This window comes from Oryza glaberrima, chromosome 3 (genome assembly GCF_000147395.1).
Source record: "Oryza glaberrima chromosome 3, OglaRS2, whole genome shotgun sequence".
NCBI classification, from domain to species: domain Eukaryota; kingdom Viridiplantae; phylum Streptophyta; class Magnoliopsida; order Poales; family Poaceae; genus Oryza; species Oryza glaberrima.
The window spans coordinates 26819581-26841012 of NC_068328.1; the positions used below are offsets into that span (position 1 = coordinate 26819581).

Consider the following 21432-nt stretch of genomic DNA (forward strand, 5'->3'; position numbering starts at 1 on the left):
AGCGGAGGCGGCGATGGGCCTTGGGCTTTGATCCGTGGGCTGTGGGTAGGTTTTCCCCCATAGGCCCAATCCCACGAGAAGATGGAACATCAAAAGGTAAAAAAAAAAAGCCGTGGCAAACCCGTAATTATTCGCAGGAAGCATCACTTCGCCGCAAGACGGCGGCGACCACCGCTCCTCGGCTGGAGGGAGCCCTCGTCGCTGGCGAAGCCCGCGCGGCCACCTCCCCTGCCGGAGTTGGCCATGGTGAGCTCCACCTCTCTCTCTGTGTGTGGCTGCGCGCCTCGCTCCATGTTCCGGTCGGCTTATTCCTTACTCGCTTCCTCTCTCTCGCGCGCGCGTCTCCGCGGCGCTCGCAGTTCTCCATCGCGGCCATCAACGAGAGCGACACCGGCGGGCAGTGGGAGCCGCTCGCGCCTACCAAGGAAGCTCAGGCAAGTCTCCTCCCCCCTTGTCGCCCCGAGCATTCTCTCTTCCTGCGTATCTATCTAATGCTTCGCCTCCGTAGCTTGTGATTTTGGGCCCCGTTAGGGTTTTCGGTTCTTCGAGCGCAATGTGATGGATTGATTGGTTTTAAGTGGGTAAACGCAGCTTAATGTTGTGGCAAGCAGACTCTAGGAGATGTAGAATTCGATCACCCTGTTCTTTGATGTGATGTGATGTAAGGTACCATGTGTTCTTTAGCTTGTGTTTTCGACAATTTGGGAGCTTGAAGTGGGGTTTTTACTATCTATGGTTTCTTCCGATTCTGCGACTTGGGAATTCAAAATAACTGTTTTTTGTTCCTTTGATTTGATGTTTGCTTATCCCCTAATAAAAGGATAATGTAAGATTTCGGTTTTCATTATCGGTTGTAGGTGTAGGAGGGCACTCAGGTTAGACCTTTCAGGTTAAGGGGCAGTATTCTTGATGTTGAGCTATACATGCTCAATTGCTCATGATGTAGACGAATGCGTGATAGCATAGTACTACATTTTTTTTCCAAAAAATAAAATTGTTAGGAGGTTAAGGTCGTTTTGAAAGCTAGCTGTTGGTAAAGATTTTGGTGTCATCTTTAGTTATGCTAGGAACCGATTTAATTGAAATACGGAATAAATATCTTCTAAACTGCTTTACGAGAATCGGAAGATTAACACAGACAATTATTATAAGTAAATAACTTTGGGATGGAAATTTTTAGGATTACTAGCTAATTACCAATCCTCCTTGACATATTTTGAATTAACATAAGTTATAAACTTTATGAAAAGTTGTATATGTTTCTCAGAAGGAAAACACGTATAGTTTGCTGCCAAACATCAATCTATATCATGTGCCTAGATTATCTATTATCTAGAAAACATCTCACCAACTCAATCCATAGGAGCCTTTTGATTTAGATGTTCTAATGCTCCTTCTCTATTCGGAAGGAGAGATATGCCCCCCCCCCAACCCAAAAAAGAAAAAAAAAAACCCTGAACTAAACTTGGTTTGGTGCAAGTCTTTTTCATTTTTAATTAAATGGTTAAGAAGGATATCTCAGGGAAATTCCAAGTTATTATTGTTAATAGCCCTTTATTGAACATGCTGCCATCTGATTATATATGTGGAACTTTGTTTAGTTAGAGGCATGATCATAAAAAGGTGCTCCAACGGAACAAAAGGGAATCTTCCAGGGGCAGATTTCTACTTTATTTTACTCTTTTTTAATCCTTGAATAACATTGGTTCTATTATGTAAACATTAATTTAGGATGATTCATTGACCACTCTGATTGTCTTGATGTTGCTCTGCTGGTCCTGGATTACAATGGAATGCATGTGTTAATTTATAGTTTGATAGGTAATATACTTGTTCATCTGCCCTTTTATTGATGTGTTGATGTGTTGGGATTTGGGATTGGGGATGGTGTTCTCTGTGCTGGATTTTTATGGACGGATACATGTGTGTGCCATTTGTAACTGGTAATTTAATGCATTATGTATACATATCTACTCCCTCCTTCCACAAAAGTTAGACCTGTTACTTTTTTCACCAAGACCAAGAGAAATTAACTCATTTGCATGTAACAAAGATCAAGGAGTATATGCACGCATGCAACCAATGAACATTAAGATGGCTCATCGGGTTCTGATTAAACATCAAATTTACCTCTCCGTTTAAGTCTTGGATGCATAGAGACTATAAATAGGAACAACTTATTTGGATTTTGGAAAAACTAAAATATGAAATAGGTCGAACTCTTGTGGATGGAGAGAGTTCTGGCTGGTACACATTTTTATTTAATTTTAGATTCGAAGATAATTATTTCGGTATCTTTAAAATTAGAATATGTGATCTGTATTGTTTCGAGAATTGTTGCGATGCACAGTCAGTCAGTCACTGTGCTAGTACTTCCTCCATATCAATATAAGGACTTTCAGAGTTGGGCACAGTTATTAAGGAGAAATGTAAAATAAAATGGATGGTTGTGATTGGTTCAGATGAGGAAGTAGGTGGAGAAATTAAATGGGAGATGGTTGTGATTGGTTGAGAAGTGGAAAGGTAGCTATATTTTGGGACAAATTTTGAATGCTAAATGTGCTATGTTTTGGGACGGAGGCAGTATATCATAATATACCAGTTCTGATGTAGTTTTACCTGCACCAACTAGATGTGCGTGGCTATCATATCATGTCTGTCCAAGGAATTGATTCTGCCAGTCTTGTGCAATAGGTAGGTCACTGTAATTGATCTGAGAACACGTTTAGTAGTTAATTAACAGTATTTAACTGAAGGATTCTTTTGTAAATCTCTTCCTGTGCTAAGGTCATTTTTTTTAGTTTTACAACTTACAAGCTCTCAATTTTGTTGCCGCAATATTACTGTGTTATTGAAATTACTTTTCAAAATGCTTCAGGAATCAGCACTCTCTCAGAAGTACCACGAGGGGCTCCTCAAGTTGCAAGAAAAAAATTATGTAAAAGCTCGTGAACTTCTGGAGGATGTCTTAAAGGACCCACTAATATCAAAAATTCAGGCAATCTCTATAAGAACATTTCAGATATCAGTTTGTTTAGACCTGTGCTCTCTATAACACCAAGTTGTTTATTTTAAACAGGCTGATAACATTGTCAGTGATCAGCATTTGCTGCAGCTAAGGTTCTTTTCTCCATACCTCATTTGTAATGTTCATGATGTAATTCCATTTTTATTTGTTGGTTAAAATCATTGACATAGCGCGAAGAATTATACCAAGTGGAATAAACACTCATAAAATAATGAAATTTCTTAGAACTACAACAGCTCTTAATTTAAGAAAGATGCATTTGTGTCATGGGGTAACCACACCCCCATCATCTAATTCACCATGTTGCAATGATTCATAAAATTCCAAAAGAGAAACAAACTCATGTGTAGTACACATAAAGTTATACAAGCCTGCAAAAATTCATTCCAGATATCGAGGAACAAAAAAGAGAAGCAATCAATTGGAACTATTCATCATGTGCTAGCATTACAACTTCTCTTTTTTGGATCTCAGCTCTCTTTTTTGGATCTCAACTTGTAGGATGAATCTGTCATTAAATTTGTGCAGATTTATAAAACATTATGTTTATATTAATTTGTGAAGCATAGGAATGTGTTGGATTCAACATATATTTGCCGTGGAGATGGTCGTTCCTTAGGACACCATATTTTTTAGAACCATATTTTTTGGTGGGACAATTCTCTCTCATATAAGGAAGCATAATTTGAGTGACGAGTTGCAATGGCACTGCTTGTATACTACTCCCTCCGTCCCTAAATATAAGGGATTTTGGTGGGATGTGACACATCCTAGTACAACGAATCTGGACAATTACAGATTCGTTGTACTAGGATGTGTCACATCCCACCAAAATCCCTTATATTTAGGGACGGAGGGAGTATTATAACTAAAAAGTAAGATATTGATAATATATCACAAGAACGTAAATATACATTACTATTACATTGCATACAGTATGCAATCTGTAAAATGAACGTGGATGGTGGAGGATAAAAAAAGAACTTGGGATACAAATGACTCAGATTGAATTGCAAGCATCAACTAAATCAATTCTATGCTGAATTGCAACAAGCAGAACCTTTCAACCACATCCCATCCCAATTTACCCCAATCTGATTAATCATGGTTTTGGTTTGATCATGTTTTGTGGATAGATCTCTTCTTTTAAGTAGCTAATATCATATGGATGATATAATATAATCATAGGCAACTGTTTGTGTGTCACGATTTCTTGAAGGTTGTGCTATACTACACATGTGCATAATTGGGTGTGTTGACTCTTAAATCAGATATAACTGACTAAATTTCAATGGCTGATAGGTTTGAAATCTGCAACATTAATTTTTAACATGAGGCTTCTTAATTTCACAGGTTTCTTACATTGAAAAACCTTGCGTCTGTTTTTCTTCAACAAGGGTCAGCATTTTATGATAATGCTCTTCGTTGTTACCTACAAGCTGTAGAGCTTGATGCAAATGATTCAGTTGTATGGAACCATCTGGGAACACTTTCCTGCTCTATGGGTTTGTTGAGCACATCAAGATGGGCATTTGAGCAAGGGCTTCTATGTAGCCCAAATAATTGTATGATGTCTTTTTTCATTATTCCCTTCTAGTTTATTCCCACTGCCTTTTAGTTCATCTATTGTTCCTAAAATCCATGATTTTTTTCTGGTTTTCAGGGAACTGCATGGAGAAACTCTTGGAGGTGCTTATAGCTATCTGTGATGAAGTTGCATGCCTTTCTGTAGCAAAGTTAATACTTAGGAGTTGGCCATCACATCATCGGGCTTTACATGTAAAGAAGACCATTGAGGATGCAGAACCAGTACCCTTTGCACCTCGAGGTATCGACATACTTGAACCCAAGCATGCAAAACTCAAATTTTGTAACAAAAGAAAATCTGGAGATGATGAAACGCATCATGAAACAGTGACAAAGAAGAGTAGGCAGAATGCTAAATTGCAGTTGACTGAAGCCAAATGGATGGCCCTTTTAGATGGTATCCTAAGCTTCTTAAGTTCAAACAACACAAAAACTAATGAAGATCACGGTGCCAATACAGAGAGTCAATGTGATACTAAGAGGAGTATCAATGGGTTTGCTTATAACATGATGGATGTCTCCTTATCTACGGAAACATTGAAAACTATGGAATCTGCAGGTGGGAATGAACATGATTTGTACCATGATGGTGAAAGTGTGCTGTCTCATGACTGCAGAACTGCAGTTAAAGAGAAGGACACCAATTCAGATAGAGAACATCCTCATGAAAGGAGAAGCACACGTCTTGAGAGGCTGCGAAGTCGTAAATCTGGTAAAGATGAACATGAATCCAATGGAAAAGATATATCACATGCTATAACTCAATTTCTAGATTCATTTATCTTGAAGCGCACAAGTATTCCAGAAAAGATCGATTGTTCTGGAAATGGTGATGCTTCTACCCCTGAAGCTCTAACATATACACCTGATCGTGAGGCAAGTGATGTGAAGCAATTTCTTTCCAAAATATCAAAAAATTGTGGACCTCTTCATATTGGCTATATGTTACTTGAGGAAATAGCTCAGACCAACATACCTTTTCAAGATTACTTTGTTAAGTTCATTGAACTAGACAAAATTACTAGAGGCTGGGCTCAAGATAGATCTGCACAATGCTGCTTATTTCTTGCTGAATTATACTATGATCAAGCTCTTTGTTCTGGAAGCCCATTAGCATCCTCAGAGTTGTCCAATTCATCTTACCATCTTTGTAAGGTCATCCAATCAGTAGCTTTGGAATTGCCATTCAGAACCTCTGATGGAGCAGCAAAGTCCACCAATTTGGATTTGAATATGGAAAGCCATATGGAAGAGGTGTGTTCAAGCGATAAAACTGAGAAGAATGCCTCAAATATGTCCAGAAACTCTGTAAATTCTGTCAACTCGGTTTGCAGTAACATTCTTTGTGATGAAACATCTGAATGTGATTCTTCTTCAAACACTAATTGTGTTTTCTGGATTCGCTTCTTCTGGCTGAGTGGTTGTCTGTCCCTTTCATCAGACTGCAAAGAAAAAGCTTACAAGGAGTTCAACATTGCCCTGTCACTTATGAGAAGTAGCAACGAAGCCAAAATCAATAGAGAGTTTGTCCTTCTACCTCACAATAAGCTTGTAAAATTGCTTACAGCTGATAGGATTCTTCGTGAAATTAACTTGGTCAAGCTTGAATCTTTACTTTGGCATAATGATGAAAACATCAATAAAATAACTCATACAGAGTTCATGGAATTGCTTCCTCCACTTTTGCTTTCCACCAAAGATGTCTATGTTGGCAGTGCATATGGTCCACCAAGAGAAAGTGAGAAAGTTATTTCACTAGAGTTAGGTGCCTTGGATGTTTTAATATCAGCATGTGAAAATGCTAAATCAATGAACATCCAGGTATACCTTGACTCTCATCGAAGGAAAATGCAAGTTCTAACTGTGGCAGCTGGCATGGTTGGATCGGTTACCACCAATGAGGGGAAAAAATCAAGTGATATAGAGTTTATGGAAACAATGAATAGGAATCGACTGGAAAGTGTTGTAGAAGCAGTCAAAGATGTTTCTCGAAATGCTAGTAAAGCGAAAGCCTTTGTTGATCAGTGTGATAACCCTGTAAGTTGACTGTTCTATTTTCTGTGGATTTTCTTGACTGTCATTTTAATTCAAGTCTTTCATACTTGGAACGCTATCTACCAAGCTTCACTTTTATATTATAGGTCAATGCACAACACTGCACCAGACTAAAAGAATATTAGAAACAAGGTATAAAGGAAGAAGTATGTGTGGAGCTAAATGATAATTTCATAAAATTCCGTAGGTCTATATAAGTTGGTGAAGCTGCATAGAACAGTGGAGGAGGAGGAAGGGAGGAAACTTAAATATTCTTATTTTATTTATTTTGTGGAGAATAGGCAGGAGAACTGTGTATCATTGCGGTTAGAAGTGAGCTAGGCTCAAGTATAGGGACACACCGCTAAGCTACCAGAGAGAAAAATGCACACAAAAAAGAAGCTAGGTATACAATTTAAGAATTGGTATATTGGTGACTGCCAAACTTTTTTTTACTTTGACCATTTACTCATTAGAAATATTTGTATTGCATGCTCATTGAGTGCTGTGAAAAATAACCTCTATCTATGATTTTAGGCTTTTAGTAACATATGGTAATAAATAAGTATCTTGCAGACAGTATAAAGGAAATTTTCATGTTTATTTTTTGAACAAAAGGAATAGATAATACTATGAATACCATAAATGATCACAGGGAATTACAATATGTAGAATTGTATAGCATGTCAGAGGTAAATCTTTTGAGCCTCTCTGGAACATCAACTCGCCCCCGAGCTATCTAATATACAATTTAACCCTTAAGGATGGTTGTTAGGGTAAAGGTTATGCTGTGCATTCTAGGATGGTTTGTACTGTCCTTCCTGACTGTTTACTGCTTTATGTGGAAGTTGTTTATCAATGGTGTGTTCCAGTTTAGCTTAACACTAATGCTATCCAGCATGAGTGAAATTAGTATATGAGCAATTGTAAGACGCCCATTATTCTGAGATTTTTCAATTTCATATTTGTTTCTATATTGCCTGTATCAGTTTCTTTAATCTATCAGGTTGAATATCTATATTTCTAACAATCTCGGGGATATTATTATTGATTAATTCCTCAAAGAGGGCTACTGAAACGACTGTTTTATTGTCATATTTGCAGGATGGGCAAGACGGTTTCAGTTCACTAGTTTCTATTGTTGGTGATTTTCAATCATTGCTCCTCACAATCATGTGTGCTGCTGTTAAGATGATCCTATCCAGAAAACACTCGTGCACTGGAACCTCCTATCAGGCTGACCAGTTGGAGAGTTCCTGCCTTGTTGATGCAGCCATCGCATTTTGCAAACTTCAGCATCTTGATCCTATGATATCTATCAAAATTCAGGCATGTTCTGCGCACCACTTTACCAAAAAACTCTCTAGTATTGATTTTCATGATTAACTTTAGTTGCTTTTGTTCACATATGATTCTTTGCAGGTTGACTTGATTGTGGCAGTGCATGATTTGCTTGCTGAATATGGGCTCTGCTGTGCTGGGCGTGATGGTGAAGGGGAGGAAGGGACATTCCTCAAGTTCGCTATCAAGCATCTCATGGCACTAGATGTGAAACTAAAATCCCAACTTAGTAGGTGTTTCCTAGCAAATTTATTATGGTATCATGTTTCTGTCCCAATTAATTACTAGAATTTGTTTATTATCTCTATCTTATTGTTAGATCCAAATGGGATGGAAGAAGATGCAGCAGAAAATGACAGAGCAGAAGATGTTACGACTGATGAGGCATCTGTTTGTGACAATAAACATAATTCTGAGGATGAGGAAGAATCTGGTAGGCCATATTCATTGCGTGTAACTATTCCATTTTCCTATATATCTTGTGGTAGACATGATGTACAATGACAGACAATACTGTCTGATTATGTCGCATGCATATTGACTTACTGACACGTAAATGCCTGGTGATATAGTCAAATTAGAATCCGACAAATGATTGAATAAGGTTTCTGTTACCGACTTACCATTGACCCTGAAATTCTCTGTTTTTGCAGAATTGGATGAAATACAGTCAAGCATTGACAGTGCCTTGGACCAGGCCTTTTTCTGCTTATATGGTTTGAAGATAAACCCTGATTCTTGCAGTGAAGATGATTTAGCAGTACACAAAAATACAAGCCGTGGTGATTATCAGACAAAAGAACAATGTGCTGATGTGTTTCAATATGTCCTGCCATATGCAAAAGCTCTATCTGTGAGTAAATTCATATTGAGTTCCTTCATTTTGTTGTTTCAGTTTGGTAAGAAGCATCCATTGCAGCGCATAGTGCCTTGGTCATTCTTTATTCATCTTCTTCAGAAAACTGGCTTGGTTAAATTACGAAGAGTGCTGCGAGCTATACGTAAACACTTTCCACAGCCACCTTATGACTTATTGGTCAATAATCCTCTTGACAATTTCTTGGATGGACCTGATTCATGCGAAAAGATTCTCTCTGAAATTTACGAAACTAATGGATCTAAGGAAGCTGTCCTGAATGTACTGTTCCCAGGTGAAAATGGCTACGAAGCATTCAAGAAACTGTCCAATGCTAGGTTGGCTTTGTGCATTGTACCTATAGTCCCTCCTCTCCTTTTATTTTTCTTTTGCACTGGAACAAGTTTAGTTGTGGATATACCCTAAGTACATTTTTGACTGATTGCTGCAGCTCAGAGCCATACTCAGAAGTTTATGGGAACCTGTATCACTACATAGCGCAAGTTGAAGATATAAGTGCCTCTGACAAGTATACAGGTTTTGTGTTAAAAAAAGAAGGGGGTGAATTTGTTCAACAGAGTGCTAACCTTTTCAAGTACGATCTACTGTATAACCCATTGCGGTTCGAAAGCTGGCAGAAGCTTGCTAATCTGTATGATGAGGTAATGTTTATTTGGTTACAGCAGTTGATTGAACCTGTTCCATTGTATCATGCATTTCTGTTGCATAACAAGTTTTTGTCTTGTTCAAAAACAGGAGGTTGACTTGTTGCTGAACGATGGTAGTAAACATATTAGCATTTTGGACTGGCGAACAAATACAACTTTAATCCAAAGAGTTGAGATGGGTCGTAGACATAGTCGACGCTGCCTATTGATGAGTTTAGCATTGGCTAAAACCGCTTCTGATAAGGTGTGTCCTCTTGTTCTGTACTCATCTATGAGATGCCTTAGGTGCTATTTTTCTTCTTTCTATCTTGATGAGAACTTCACTAATATTGGCAATGACGTCTAACTCATTTTCTTTCAGGCCCAAATGCATGAAATGTTGGCCCTAGTTTATTATGATAGCCTGCAAAATGTGGTACCCTTTTATGATCAAAGGGCTACTTTGCCAGTGAAGGATTCAACATGGGAGACATTTTGTCGAAATTCTATGAAGCACTTTCAGAAGGCGTTTGAACTGAAGTAATCTTACATACCTTGTTAGTAATCTCATATTCTGTGTGTTGTTTGCCACAAGTAGGATGATAATGCTTATTTCCTTCACAGGGCTGAGTGGCTCTATGCATTTTACCTTGGGAAGTTGTGTGAGAAACTGGGGCATTCCCCTGCTGAAGCATTTTCATACTACAACAAAGCTGTTGTGTTGAATCCAACGGCAGTCGACCCGGTTTACAGGATGCATGCATCACGCATGAAGTTACTTTATACCCAAGGAAAGCAGAATCTGGATGCTATACAGGTTTGTCTAAGATTCATGAATCAGTTTTTGCTTCTTTTTTTTTTCTTTGTAAAAGTGTTACGCACGGTTGGGTTCCTTATTTAATAGTTTGTGTACAGTCTTAACTAGGCTATTGACATGGGCACTGGCCAAGGGCCAAGGAAAGGGTGCAGCCTTAAAGAGGGGCCTGCTCCTTCCTTGGCCTCACTGGTCTAGCTTACTACTAGCAGTTTCTGGTTTTCCCCTCGATTGTGACAGGCTAGTTTATAATAGATATTTTGATATTAACTCTATTGATTTATGTTTTTTAGGTTGTTGCTGATTATACATACAAACAGTCAACCAAGGAAGATGTCTTGAGCATGCTACAGTCCATAAATAATGTCAAGAATTCACCCTCTGATCATAATGATAAATGTGTCCTTGATAGCACAGCGGAGAATAAGTTTGTTGACCCTGATCTACTTGATAAAGTGTGGCACATCCTATATGATGATTGCCTGTGTGCCCTTGGTACTTGTGTGGAAGGTGAGCTGAAGCATTTCCATAAGGCAAGATACAAGCTTGCACAAGGATTGTATAGAAGGGGTGAAGCAGGGGACCTAGAGCGAGCTAAAGAAGAGCTTTCATTTTGTTTCAAATCTACTCGTTCTTCCTTTACGGTGAACATGTGGGAAATTGATGGTTCTGTTAGAAAAGGAAGGTAAAGTTTTTTTGTCCTTGTGTAATGTCGTAATTACCCATTTACAAATGCATGTTGATTTATCCAACCATTACAGCTTACAATATTATTATCTTCCCAAAAAAACTCTGGTTTACCTTCCATTTTCCAGGAGGAAAAATCCGAATATTGGTGGATCCAAAAAGAATCTGGAGGTCAGCTTGTCAGAAAGTTCACGGAAATTCATTACATGCATCAGGAAGTACATGATACTTTACTTGAACCTTTTGGAGAAAAACAGGGATTTGTGGACCCTAGAGAGGGCGTACACTTATCTGCGAACTGATAAGAGGGTACCCCCTAATAATCACAACAATGATGTTGAGCTATATTTGTTTTGTGGATATATTATAATAATAAGTCTATTTTTCTTGTAGTTTGCTCTATGCTTGGGCGATATCGTTCCTGTTGGTCTTGGGAAGTACCTTCAAGTTCTAACTTCAGCAATCCGCAATCCTGAGATTCGTAGAGTTTCTGGCGATGCTTCCGTTGAGAACCTACTTGAGAAAATGTTTGGTGTGTTCATGGACCATGCAAACTTATGGGCTGATATAAGCACTATTCCAGAGGTCAATAGTCCCGAGCTATCAGAAAGCAATCTTTACAGGTAATTACTAGATTAGAGTGCAAAATACATAGTTACTCAAGCCAGATGGTTTTCATACTTTATTTCCTTGTGGCAGTTATATCCACCAATACATCCATTTGCTTGAGAGTGATGTCCGACTGGATGTTCTTGAAGGACTAAATGAGAAGATAAGAAAGCGTTTTAAAACACCCAAACTGTCAAACAGCAATTTCGCCAAGATATGCAAGCACGCTTCTCTGGCATGGTGCCGTTGTATTCTCATCAAACTTGCATCCATCACTCCACTGCCTGAATCCATGGAAACAACTGATCAGCCTGCTCCACTATCCAGCGGTCTAGTGCTTTACATCGACTTGCAACCTGATGAGCTTCTCATCTCGTCTCCTGATGGGCCTGCTCAATTCAAAGGCCTCGATATGAACTGGTTTGAGACTTTTAACAGAATTAAGAACATTCCGATCAGGCAAACATCCGAAGATAACATGGAGACTGCTGTTACTGTCATGAAGAGCACCTACAACTTCTATCGGGAGAGCTCTTGCGGAACATTCCCATCGGGTATTAATCTGTACACAGTCACCCCATCGCAGCCACCTGTTGAAGGCCTACAGCAAGCCCCAGACGCAATTGAGAACCTTGACCTCAGTATTCCAAGGAAGCTCCTTCTATGGGTTTATACCTTGGTCCACGGCCGTTACTCCAATATATCAGCCGTTGTAAAGTACTGCGATGAGATGAAGGTATGAACATGATGCCCAGTATTTAACCATATAACCTTCCCCCTTCACCTCAACTAACGCCTACCCGTTCTTGTTGCAGTCAAGAAGTAAAAGAGGAGCCCCGACATCGACAGCGACAGCTTCACAGCAAACCACAGTTTCTCCCCAAGGTATCGCATCAAACTTCCGCCATCTGGGTATCCCTTCTTTCCGTACCCGAAAAAATGCCTAATGCATGTTGTGTGCTTGATGTTATAACAGTTGGCTCCAAAGAGAAGAGCACCCACATTGACCCTAGCGAAGCTCAAGAAGCAGCAGCCCCTACTTCAGCTCCAGCAGCGGCGATTGCTCCTTCCCAGCAAGAGGCAGGTGTTGCAGTTGCAAGCAGCCCTCATGAGGCCCAGAAAACCGCCGCCGCGGCGGCGGCTTCTCAACTCACCCGTAGCAGCTCATCGAGGGCGATGGAGAGCACTGGTCAGGATGGCGGTAGAGGAAACGACGGCACGGCTTAGCTTTGCCCCATGTCTACTGGCTGCTAGTAGGCTAATTTCTGCAGTGTGTGTGTGTGTGTGTCCATGTGAATATGTGTGACCTGTGTGGCTGTGTGACTGACCCCCTCCTAATGTTGATGTCTCACAACGCTGATGATTACCGTCGCAGGAAAATATGCTGTACAGTTATTGAAAACCTGTAACAGACAGTAGTGGCATGCTTATTGTCACTCAATTTACCTACCAAGATATAGGTGGAAACATAGGTCAAGTGCGAATAGGTTCACAACCTGGAATGTTGTTCTTACCCTTGGTGTACTCGGTACTCCTTACCCATCAGTGCTATGTAAAGCTGCGCTCATAAAACTGAGTAGTTTTTTTTCCCCGTAGGTGACTTGATAACACTGAGCATTAACGATGATAAATTAGCATACCCATGGCTCAATTGCACCCAAAGAAATTCAGAAAAAAAAAAGCAACTACAAAAAGAAGAAAAAAAAACGGTACAGTACAACCCCATTAAACGGGCTGGCCCATCATTAGGCAGCAAAGCTTATTGGGCCGGTCCTTGGATAAACTCCAATCGCACCTAAGCACATCGAGGTCGCCGCAGAGGCAGCAGCCGTCAGCCACCACCCACCGCGACCGAGGAAGAAGAGAGGAGATCAGGAGGAGGGGAAGAGGAAGTAGGGATGGGTTTCGTGATGGAGTTCGCGGAGAACCTGATCCTGCGGATGATGGAGGACCCGGGGAAGCGAGACGCGGCGCAGCGGGAGCACGTGTACCGGATGAAGGAGCGGTGCGAGCGCACCAAGGCGGCGTGGAGCCTCCCGCTCCGCCCCTACGGCTTCTGGACCTTCGACCGCTTCAACTCCCAGCTCTCCTGGGATCCCCAGATCAGCCACGCCCCCGGCCGCCGCGACCCCTACGACGACGTCCTCCACCGCCACTCCAACCCACCCCCCTCCTCCTCCTGATCCCCCGATTCGATCCGGAATAGGTAACTTGCCCCTCGATTTGCTTCTTGGATTTCTAGGTTTAGTTGTTCGTTGCTCGATTCCCCTCTTGGGGAGGTCCAATTAAGCGATTAGGGCTCGTTTAGAGGGTTTAAAATGTCTTAGCTGTTCGTTGCTCGATTCCCCTTTTTGGGGAACTCCAAAGTTAAGCTTGCTTGTCGAACATTCAATGTTCATTGCATTCGGATAGTTTGTATATGTTCCATTAGGTTAGGCTTGGTCACCTGTGAGTTGCTAAGCTTGAGGTGTTCACTGAACTAATTTCCAATCTGACATCACCAACAGCCACTCAAAATTCAATCCCTAAATCATTTTTTTTTTAGATCTCTAAAAAGGATTTAAGGTATGAGTATAGCTGTATCTCCAAGAGATTCCAAAAATTTAATCCCCAAAACAAAAAAAGTGGGCCACATCGACAACTACCAACAGAATCGTCATTCCTCTCCTCCACTCACGCTCGCACACATTGCATCTTCCTCCTGGCTCCTTTCAGGACATTCAGTGATCAATCTCTTTGACATCATTACTGACAGTTGAAGCATTGAACAATGTTTCTATTGGCCTCAGCTACCATCTGAGTATTTGTCCCAAAATGATATTTCACTTGATTATTACCACGATCTCCTGTATTTTACATGGAAAAAATATTGGTTCTGCAATCATCAACAGTGGGGGTGTCAGCCCAGAAAAAAAATCAGCTTTTTTAGTGTGAATGGTGTTAATTAACAACATGAAGTTTTCAGCAGCAAACAACAAGATATTTCAGCAGCTGCAACAGTACTTTTCAGTACTAGCAAGCAGCAGTTTTTAGCGGCAAAGAACAACAGTTTTCATCATCCAGCAAACAACAAATTTCCAGTACCAGCACCAAGCAGTTCTCAGCAACAGCAAGCTCAAAATTTGAGCAGCAGCAACGATCAGTTTTCAGCTATCAGCAATAGCAAGCTAACGAACAGCCATGTTCCATCATTGAATTGCAACAAAAAAGCACTGACCAACAGCACTTAATCATCCAAGGTCGAAAATATATTGTGGAGAATGGAGGAAACAATTATCTTATTAAGGAGAAGAATAAATATTTGAATGCCTAGAGCAAGTTTGAGCAATACTCCATATAGTTTGGGATCATTGACCTGCACCGCTGAACGAGTCGATGGTAAATTGTTTTGACGGACGAACTCCTCTTCATCTGGGCATCACCGCCCAGAGACCAATGAAATCGACTCCGACCGAGGTGCACGATGATTCGATGAAGGCCAGCGACTGGGCACCTCCGGCTGTCGCCGGCTGGTCGCATGGGGCCTTTGTCTCCTGCACATTACCAGAGGGCGCCGGGTGGCCGGGAGCCTGAGACAGTGCAGCGCCAGTCTGACACGAGGGACAGGCTGTGTTGCGGGACGCGGTAGGGTCGAGGGATGATTGGAGATGAATCGGGGCGACGGCCGAATCAATTCGGTGGTGGTTCTGGTGGGAGCGCCGACGAAGGTCTGCCCAATTGGGGTGGAGATGGGTCCGGCGCCGCCACTGAGAAAAAATGTCGACGCTGTGAAAGCTTGGGGGAGCCATGGCTGCTTTCCAGACATCTGCGGGGAAGATGAGGCTGCTGGCGTGATGGATTGACTCACAGGCGGACGAACGCACAAAGAAAAATCTGGTAGGAAAATTTTTACCCAGCACGCGCAAAGTGCATGCGATCGAAGGATTGGGCGCCGAGTCTCTTCCCTACAAGTCGAGAACGAAATATACGGGTTTGGAAACGCCAAGCTTTTAGGGGTGATTTAGGTATACTGTTGGAGCGATTTTTTCCTGCAAAACTCCTCAAAACTGGTATTGGGAAGAGTATTGGGAAACTGTTGGCCATGCTCTAATACATGGTTGATTGAATAGATTCGGGAGATGTCGCCGGAATGTATCGAGTCAAGGACAGGGAAATAATGCTTGTTTGGAACCTGTAGGTTCGTTCAACTATTATCCTGGGAGTAGGTTGTTGACTCATACAGTGCAGATGGATGTCACAGCTCTAGGTTTTCTTTAAAACATGAAGTTGAGTGAGGAAGAAGGTGTGTTAAATACTTAATGGTTTCTTAACTTTGTTTTGGTGTCACATTAAGGAAACAATATTTTTGAATTTGAATCTAGCAACTTGTTAGCTCTTCCAAATTCATAGATGATGCATGACGTGTTGGTAACTATGCCTGTATTCCCAAGCGGTGAGACTAAGACTTTAAAATTTTCTAACTACATATATATTTAACAGACTCGGATTTTAAAATTGAGCCTAAAGTAGTTATTATGTTTTCAGTTGACATATCCAAAAAAAAAATCAAATGCTGGAACATATACTCATATAATTGCTGCATATGCTAGAACTGCCAACTTTAGTAATATTTTGTTTATGTTTATTCCTACGATGCTTTTACATAACTTTACCCACCAAATTGTTGGTATCTTCAATAGTATCTTGTTGATGTTTGGATGGAAGCCTTTTTTTTCCAACACTATCAAAATTTCTCTCCTAACTAGTATAAATTTTACCCTGACAAAGTTTCTCGCACTATCAAAGTTTTGTTAGGCTAGTGTGCTTATAGTTTCGCATTATCCTAGTTTTTTATGATTAGTTGGTTGCTGCTATTAACTTATAGACTCCTGTATGTCTTTGATAGTTTGATTTACCTAATTTTAGAGACAGAATATGTCCATTGGGATTCCTAGTTATGAAAATGTTCGATGGGCCTCTATGGTCTGGATGATAAGAAACAATTATAGTTTGGGCGCTGGAGTCAGTGTCATACTCTTTTCATGTGTTTACCTCTCATGAATTGTTCAGCTCCCCTAATTTGAAATAATGGGATATTATATAGGTATATATTTTACAGCGTATCCATGTTAATGTTGAATGGGGAGTAAGTACCTTGACTGCCTTCATTGCTCTTTTCTTTTATTTTGAACTGTTGGATTATGATATATAAATAGATGCTAGTAAAGTCCATATTAATGCTTGACGGGAATCTGGGGAAGTGCACACTGAGTCTCTCAGACCCACCCTCAGTTCGAGTATGGTTGCTACATTATCAGAAGCTTGCAAACAAAAGAAAACCAAGTTGTTAGCTTCAGGCTTATAGATTGCGAGCAAATTATTGCAATATTTTGATTTTCCAATCAACCTACGAAAATTATAGAGTTCTTTGGGTGTTCATTTTCCACTTGATCTAACACATTTGTTGAACATGGCAATAGCCTCATAAATGCAAGTAGTTTGTTCATGGAAAAATGCTATCAGCTCAGCTATTGAAGTTTGTCTTTAGACCCCTGTTGTGGTGTTTAGTATCTCTGTTTATGTTGCCTGATGATAGGATCTTGTAAATTTTATGGTTTTGCAGGTCACCCAGTCATGTGTTGTTACCTACAAAACCTGTAGTCCATTTGTGTTCTTCGTTTATCTTTTACTTGGAGCGTCAGATGATTTGATGGTTTCTTAATTTTCTTTTCTGCAGATGCCGTTCGTGAGGAAGTGTGGTCGCAATAAGAAACCCGTTTCCATCCAAATGACGTCTTTGAAAATTTTATCCTTGAACTACCGTGCTTTGGTCATATGCTTTCTGTTTGGTTAAAAGCTCAGATCCAGAAGGTCTTAGAGAGGCCTTCTGTATTTCCGTTCTTGATTTTACTGTTCTGTATGGCTGTACCACAGAAGGTTTTAATAATCGCACTGAGGAATTGCTTGCGTCATTAAAATTTGAAAACCATTCCAATTGTTGTGGTATACAAAGCTTGCTAGGGCATTTTCGGTGCAATATTATGATGTGTTCTTTAGCGTGGGTTGGGACGTGGTACGTGAAACGAGTGATGGATTAGCGCACTACTCTCTCCTTCACTTACAAATTGATCATCATATAACCTCATGAATACGGATTTTATTGGAGTGCAATTCATGCATCACAGGAGGAGAATACGTGTGCTAAGGGTGTACTTGTGCATTATCTTAATCAATGCATGCATTGTGGGAAAATGTATGTATATTGTACAAACATTATATAGAACATTATATAATGATCAATTTGGAATGAAAGGAGTATTAATTAAGTATTAGCTTGAAAATTAAAAAATAGATAAATATGATTTTTTTTTTAAAAGCAACTTTTTTATATGAAAGCTTTGTTAAAATACATGCCGTTTGGAAAGCATGTGCGGGGAAATGAGGGAGTAAAAATTGAAAAGGAGAAAAGAATACACCCTAGAGCCACCGTGTAGGGCATCTATTTGTCAGCGCGTAGTAGATTGAATGCTCTAAGGTCAAGCACAATGTTGGCTGTCGAGTTCACACCCTCCACATTGTTTTATTTAGTGCACCGGAGGGGAATAAGGCAGGCCGACCAAAAAATAAGTCACCCATAATAATCCCCATGACTATTGCGTGGCTCCTTCCCATGACTTCTCCTTCATTTTTTAAAGTGGTATATGAGTTTATTCGATGGGTGCGATCTAGTATAAAAATCTTGGAAAACTCGTGTTCCGATACACAAACTTGTATAGGTGCTTGCTAGGTGTTGGAACTAATTGTCTGGATAAAAAAAAGTTGTAGATAAATTTATGTTGTTTAGCACCAAGATGTGTTTACTACCCCCTCCATTTATAAATGACTAGTGAACTTGCACGTGCAAGGCACGTTATCATAATATATATTATTGCCAACTCGCGATGTGAATCATTGGATGAGAGGATCTAACGGTTAGGAACGTGTGGGTGTACTAAATAGAAAACTGGTGTTTTTTTATATTAATATAGATTGATATAGATGTATGTAAAGTTTTTAACTCTCAATCCGCTTTTTTATCTCTTCGATAATTAACGGGAAATCCCGCCTAAGATGAAAGTAGCCATCAGTGACGCACCTTCTTGAAGTTGATCTCCGCCATCAAGAAGCTGAGGCACTTGCTCTTTAGCTCCGGGCAATGGTACCTCTCGGCGTAGGCGCGTAGCCTAGAGTCATCGCCACCGTCTCCACCGACACGCTCTCCCACAGCTTCTGTGCACACATCAGCTTCAACCTCTCCAATGCGTACCTGTTCGCCGCCACGAGCAAGCTCTCGAAAAATCCGGTCGTCGTCGACGTCGAGCCGGCACCGCCTCGGTCGGCGACGGCAAGGCGTCCATGTACACGAAGTGTAGTAGAGCTTTGAACGTGGCCGGGTCAATGTTGTGCAGGGTGACGCACGGCATGGTGGACTCCGCCATGGACCCGAGGAGCTCCATCTTGAACACCGGCGAGCGTGCGGCGAGCACGGCGCGGTGTGCATGGAACGTCTCGCTGCCGACGGAGAACGACACGTCTGAGCCGTCGGCACGGTCCACGATGTCGTCGAGCTGGCCGTTGAGGTTCGACCGCGGGATGGGTATAGTGCCGTCGTCATCACCGGCATATAATATATATTTAAGAAAAGTAAAAATAGGGGGAAACAGTGTGCGCAAAGATATATTCATACACTGACTTGAGAAACATGGCAAGGCTGTGTCCACACGCTGAATTTAGATACATTCCATGTTCACGTTCACAAAATAATCTGGATTTTATAAATACCTAGAAATCCAAATCAATTGTTAAGCATGAACTTGTATAATATGAATTTAGTATGAATTTGTAGAAAATAAATTGTAACCTTAAATGGTAACAGGAGTATATTGTTTACACAACCTGCAAGGGCTAAGGTCAGACACTAAACTCAGACAAACCTTACATCCATTGGTGAATTTGTAAACTTTCAGTACTTGAGCTATAAGAACTCATAACTTTAATTAGCTCGCAGCAAATCAAAACATTGAGCAACATGTAGCTATGGTCATGTAGTTGTCAGAGGGAATATAGAACTGAGAGATCAAGCAATCTGTAAGTACAAACATGTGAATATCAAATATTATTCTGACAGGGAAATATGCTTAAGTAATGGTGTCCTCCAAGCTTACAATCGTGATTAACTTGCTCCACTTAAGTCATGTCCATCACCTTGCCTAATGCCATCCACCAAACCTGCAATCCTGATAAAATTGCTCCACTGAAGTCATATGCATCACATTGTGCCTAATTCCATCCTCCAAACCTGTGGTCAGAGGTGCCACCAGGTATATATTAAGGTTGTCTCCTCTTGCAAAGAAGAAAATAAAAGGACTACCTATTAGCAGCTTGCGAGCAATGGCAGGATAATCCCAGATCAATGCCGATATAAAAATGAAAATTATGTATGCTGTAGTAGTGCTCGATATAAAAATGAAATTATATATGTTGTAGTAGTTCTAGACTTATAGAGCATCATGGAATGCGTTTTGGTCGCGTCGCATGCCCCTGGGGCAGAGGTTGGGGATATAGCACATCTTCTGCTTCAAAATAAAATATCTTCTTTATCTAAAATAAGGTTTATCTCTTTGGAGAATATATTTCACCAAAAATTACCAAAATTCTATCAATTCACCAACAACTGCTAATGAAAAGGTACACACTCAAATTCGTAGACCAGAAAAGGAGAGTAGCAATTCCTATTCAGAATCAGTTGTTTCATGCTTGTACCTCTACATACACTAAGCTGAGCTTATCTAATAGGTTCATACTATGAAAATATATCCATTTATCCTTGTCTATTCATAGTAAAATAGTAAAAAAAACCTAAAGTAAAGAAATAATCTTGCATATATGGATATTACCTTTTTTTTTTTGCCTGTGGAGTACATGAACTCAGATATATCAACCAAAGGCCAATCAATGGCAAATAAAAGAACAAAATCTCCTTGGCCCTCCTCATTGAGCATCTTAAAGCTAAAAGCCATCAAATAAAGGCCGTTCTTCCATTATGCTCACTCCATCCCAGCATATCTGCATATGCTTGTATTAACTGCAGAGACAATTATGGCAGTTTTTTTAGCGTGGCTAGCTATAGAAATCAAATGGTGGATTGCAGTACCACATTAAATCAGAAATTCAGATTTACCTTTTTAGGCTACATAAATAAAATATAAATCTTTCATGTTCTCATGAATAACCAATAAAATCAACCTTTTCAACATTAACCACATCCTTGGGAGTAGTCATAATGTTGTATCCTTCAATTTTTGCACAAATTAGTTTTTTATGCCAAAAGTAAAAAAAGAATGTTTCGTTATAACCAAGGGAGATCGAACCAAAAGAGTCAAAGAATTAGAACATCTAAATACCCAATATACTGATCAGCTCCACACACGCTCTTCCAAAGCACAGGTCCCGCCCGAAATACTTCTGTCTGATTTGTATCACAATTGGGATTCCTCTGAAAGAACATGATCCAAATTTATAACTCTCGTTGATCTGGCATTGCTGTTCCATAATGGACCTCTAGCTTTGTTTTCAATGGCATGTTGCAGAACATATCATGATGTATTTGATAGGTGCATGTACATGCTGTCAAGAAAAAAATCAAGGTCTATTAGAATTAAGTTTTACAATGGGAATAATTATAAGCTTCCATCGAGCCTCTTCTCTATCAGTGATTTGGATTATCTGCACTTAAAAAGATGCATTGTCAGCTTGCCTCAGAAGTTTGAAGGTTTCAAGCGGCTAACTGTCCTGAATCTGAAATATTTCT

General features: G+C 40.2%; 2 protein-coding genes and 1 pseudogene across 2 annotated transcripts; 2 read left to right on the plus strand and 1 right to left on the minus strand.

Annotated features, from left to right (window-relative positions):
• The first annotated feature begins 129 nt into the window (after nucleotides 1-129).
• LOC127767557 (calcineurin-binding protein 1) lies at nucleotides 130-13220 on the plus strand. The gene is made up of 21 exons (XM_052292931.1): nucleotides 130-246; nucleotides 360-434; nucleotides 2879-2998; nucleotides 3080-3120; nucleotides 4382-4593; nucleotides 4692-6652; nucleotides 7754-7978; nucleotides 8072-8219; nucleotides 8310-8423; nucleotides 8644-8843; nucleotides 8949-9184; nucleotides 9298-9508; nucleotides 9603-9758; nucleotides 9876-10033; nucleotides 10118-10310; nucleotides 10601-10992; nucleotides 11123-11303; nucleotides 11388-11617; nucleotides 11694-12339; nucleotides 12419-12488; nucleotides 12580-13220. The coding sequence occupies exons 1-21, from the start codon at nucleotides 244-246 to the stop codon at nucleotides 12828-12830; spliced, it is 5823 nt and encodes a 1940-aa protein (XP_052148891.1). The 5' UTR covers nucleotides 130-243; the 3' UTR covers nucleotides 12831-13220.
• Nucleotides 13221-13401: 181 nt separating this feature from the next.
• On the plus strand, nucleotides 13402-17594 carry LOC127767558 (uncharacterized). Its single transcript, XM_052292932.1, has 2 exons — nucleotides 13402-13809; nucleotides 17320-17594. The coding sequence occupies exon 1, from the start codon at nucleotides 13502-13504 to the stop codon at nucleotides 13784-13786; it is 285 nt and encodes a 94-aa protein (XP_052148892.1). The 5' UTR covers nucleotides 13402-13501; the 3' UTR covers nucleotides 13787-13809; nucleotides 17320-17594.
• Nucleotides 17595-18635: 1041 nt separating this feature from the next.
• On the minus strand, nucleotides 18636-19306 carry LOC127766374 (BTB/POZ and MATH domain-containing protein 1-like; annotated as a pseudogene).
• Nucleotides 19307-21432: the final 2126 nt, after the last annotated feature.

What these genes read in the sequence shown, in the direction of transcription:
- LOC127767557 (XM_052292931.1), top strand. An exon ending in TGATATCTATCAAAATTCAG is followed by an intron (nt 7,979 to 8,071) that starts GCATGTTCTGCG and finishes GATTCTTTGCAG; the next exon opens with GTTGACTTGATTGTGGCAGT. An exon ending in AGAATCTGGATGCTATACAG is followed by an intron (nt 10,311 to 10,600) that starts GTTTGTCTAAGA and finishes TATGTTTTTTAG; the next exon opens with GTTGTTGCTGATTATACATA.
- LOC127767558 (XM_052292932.1), top strand. Translation starts at nt 13,502, where the DNA reads ATGGGTTTCGTGATGGAGTTCGCGGAGAACCTGATCCTGCGGATGATG.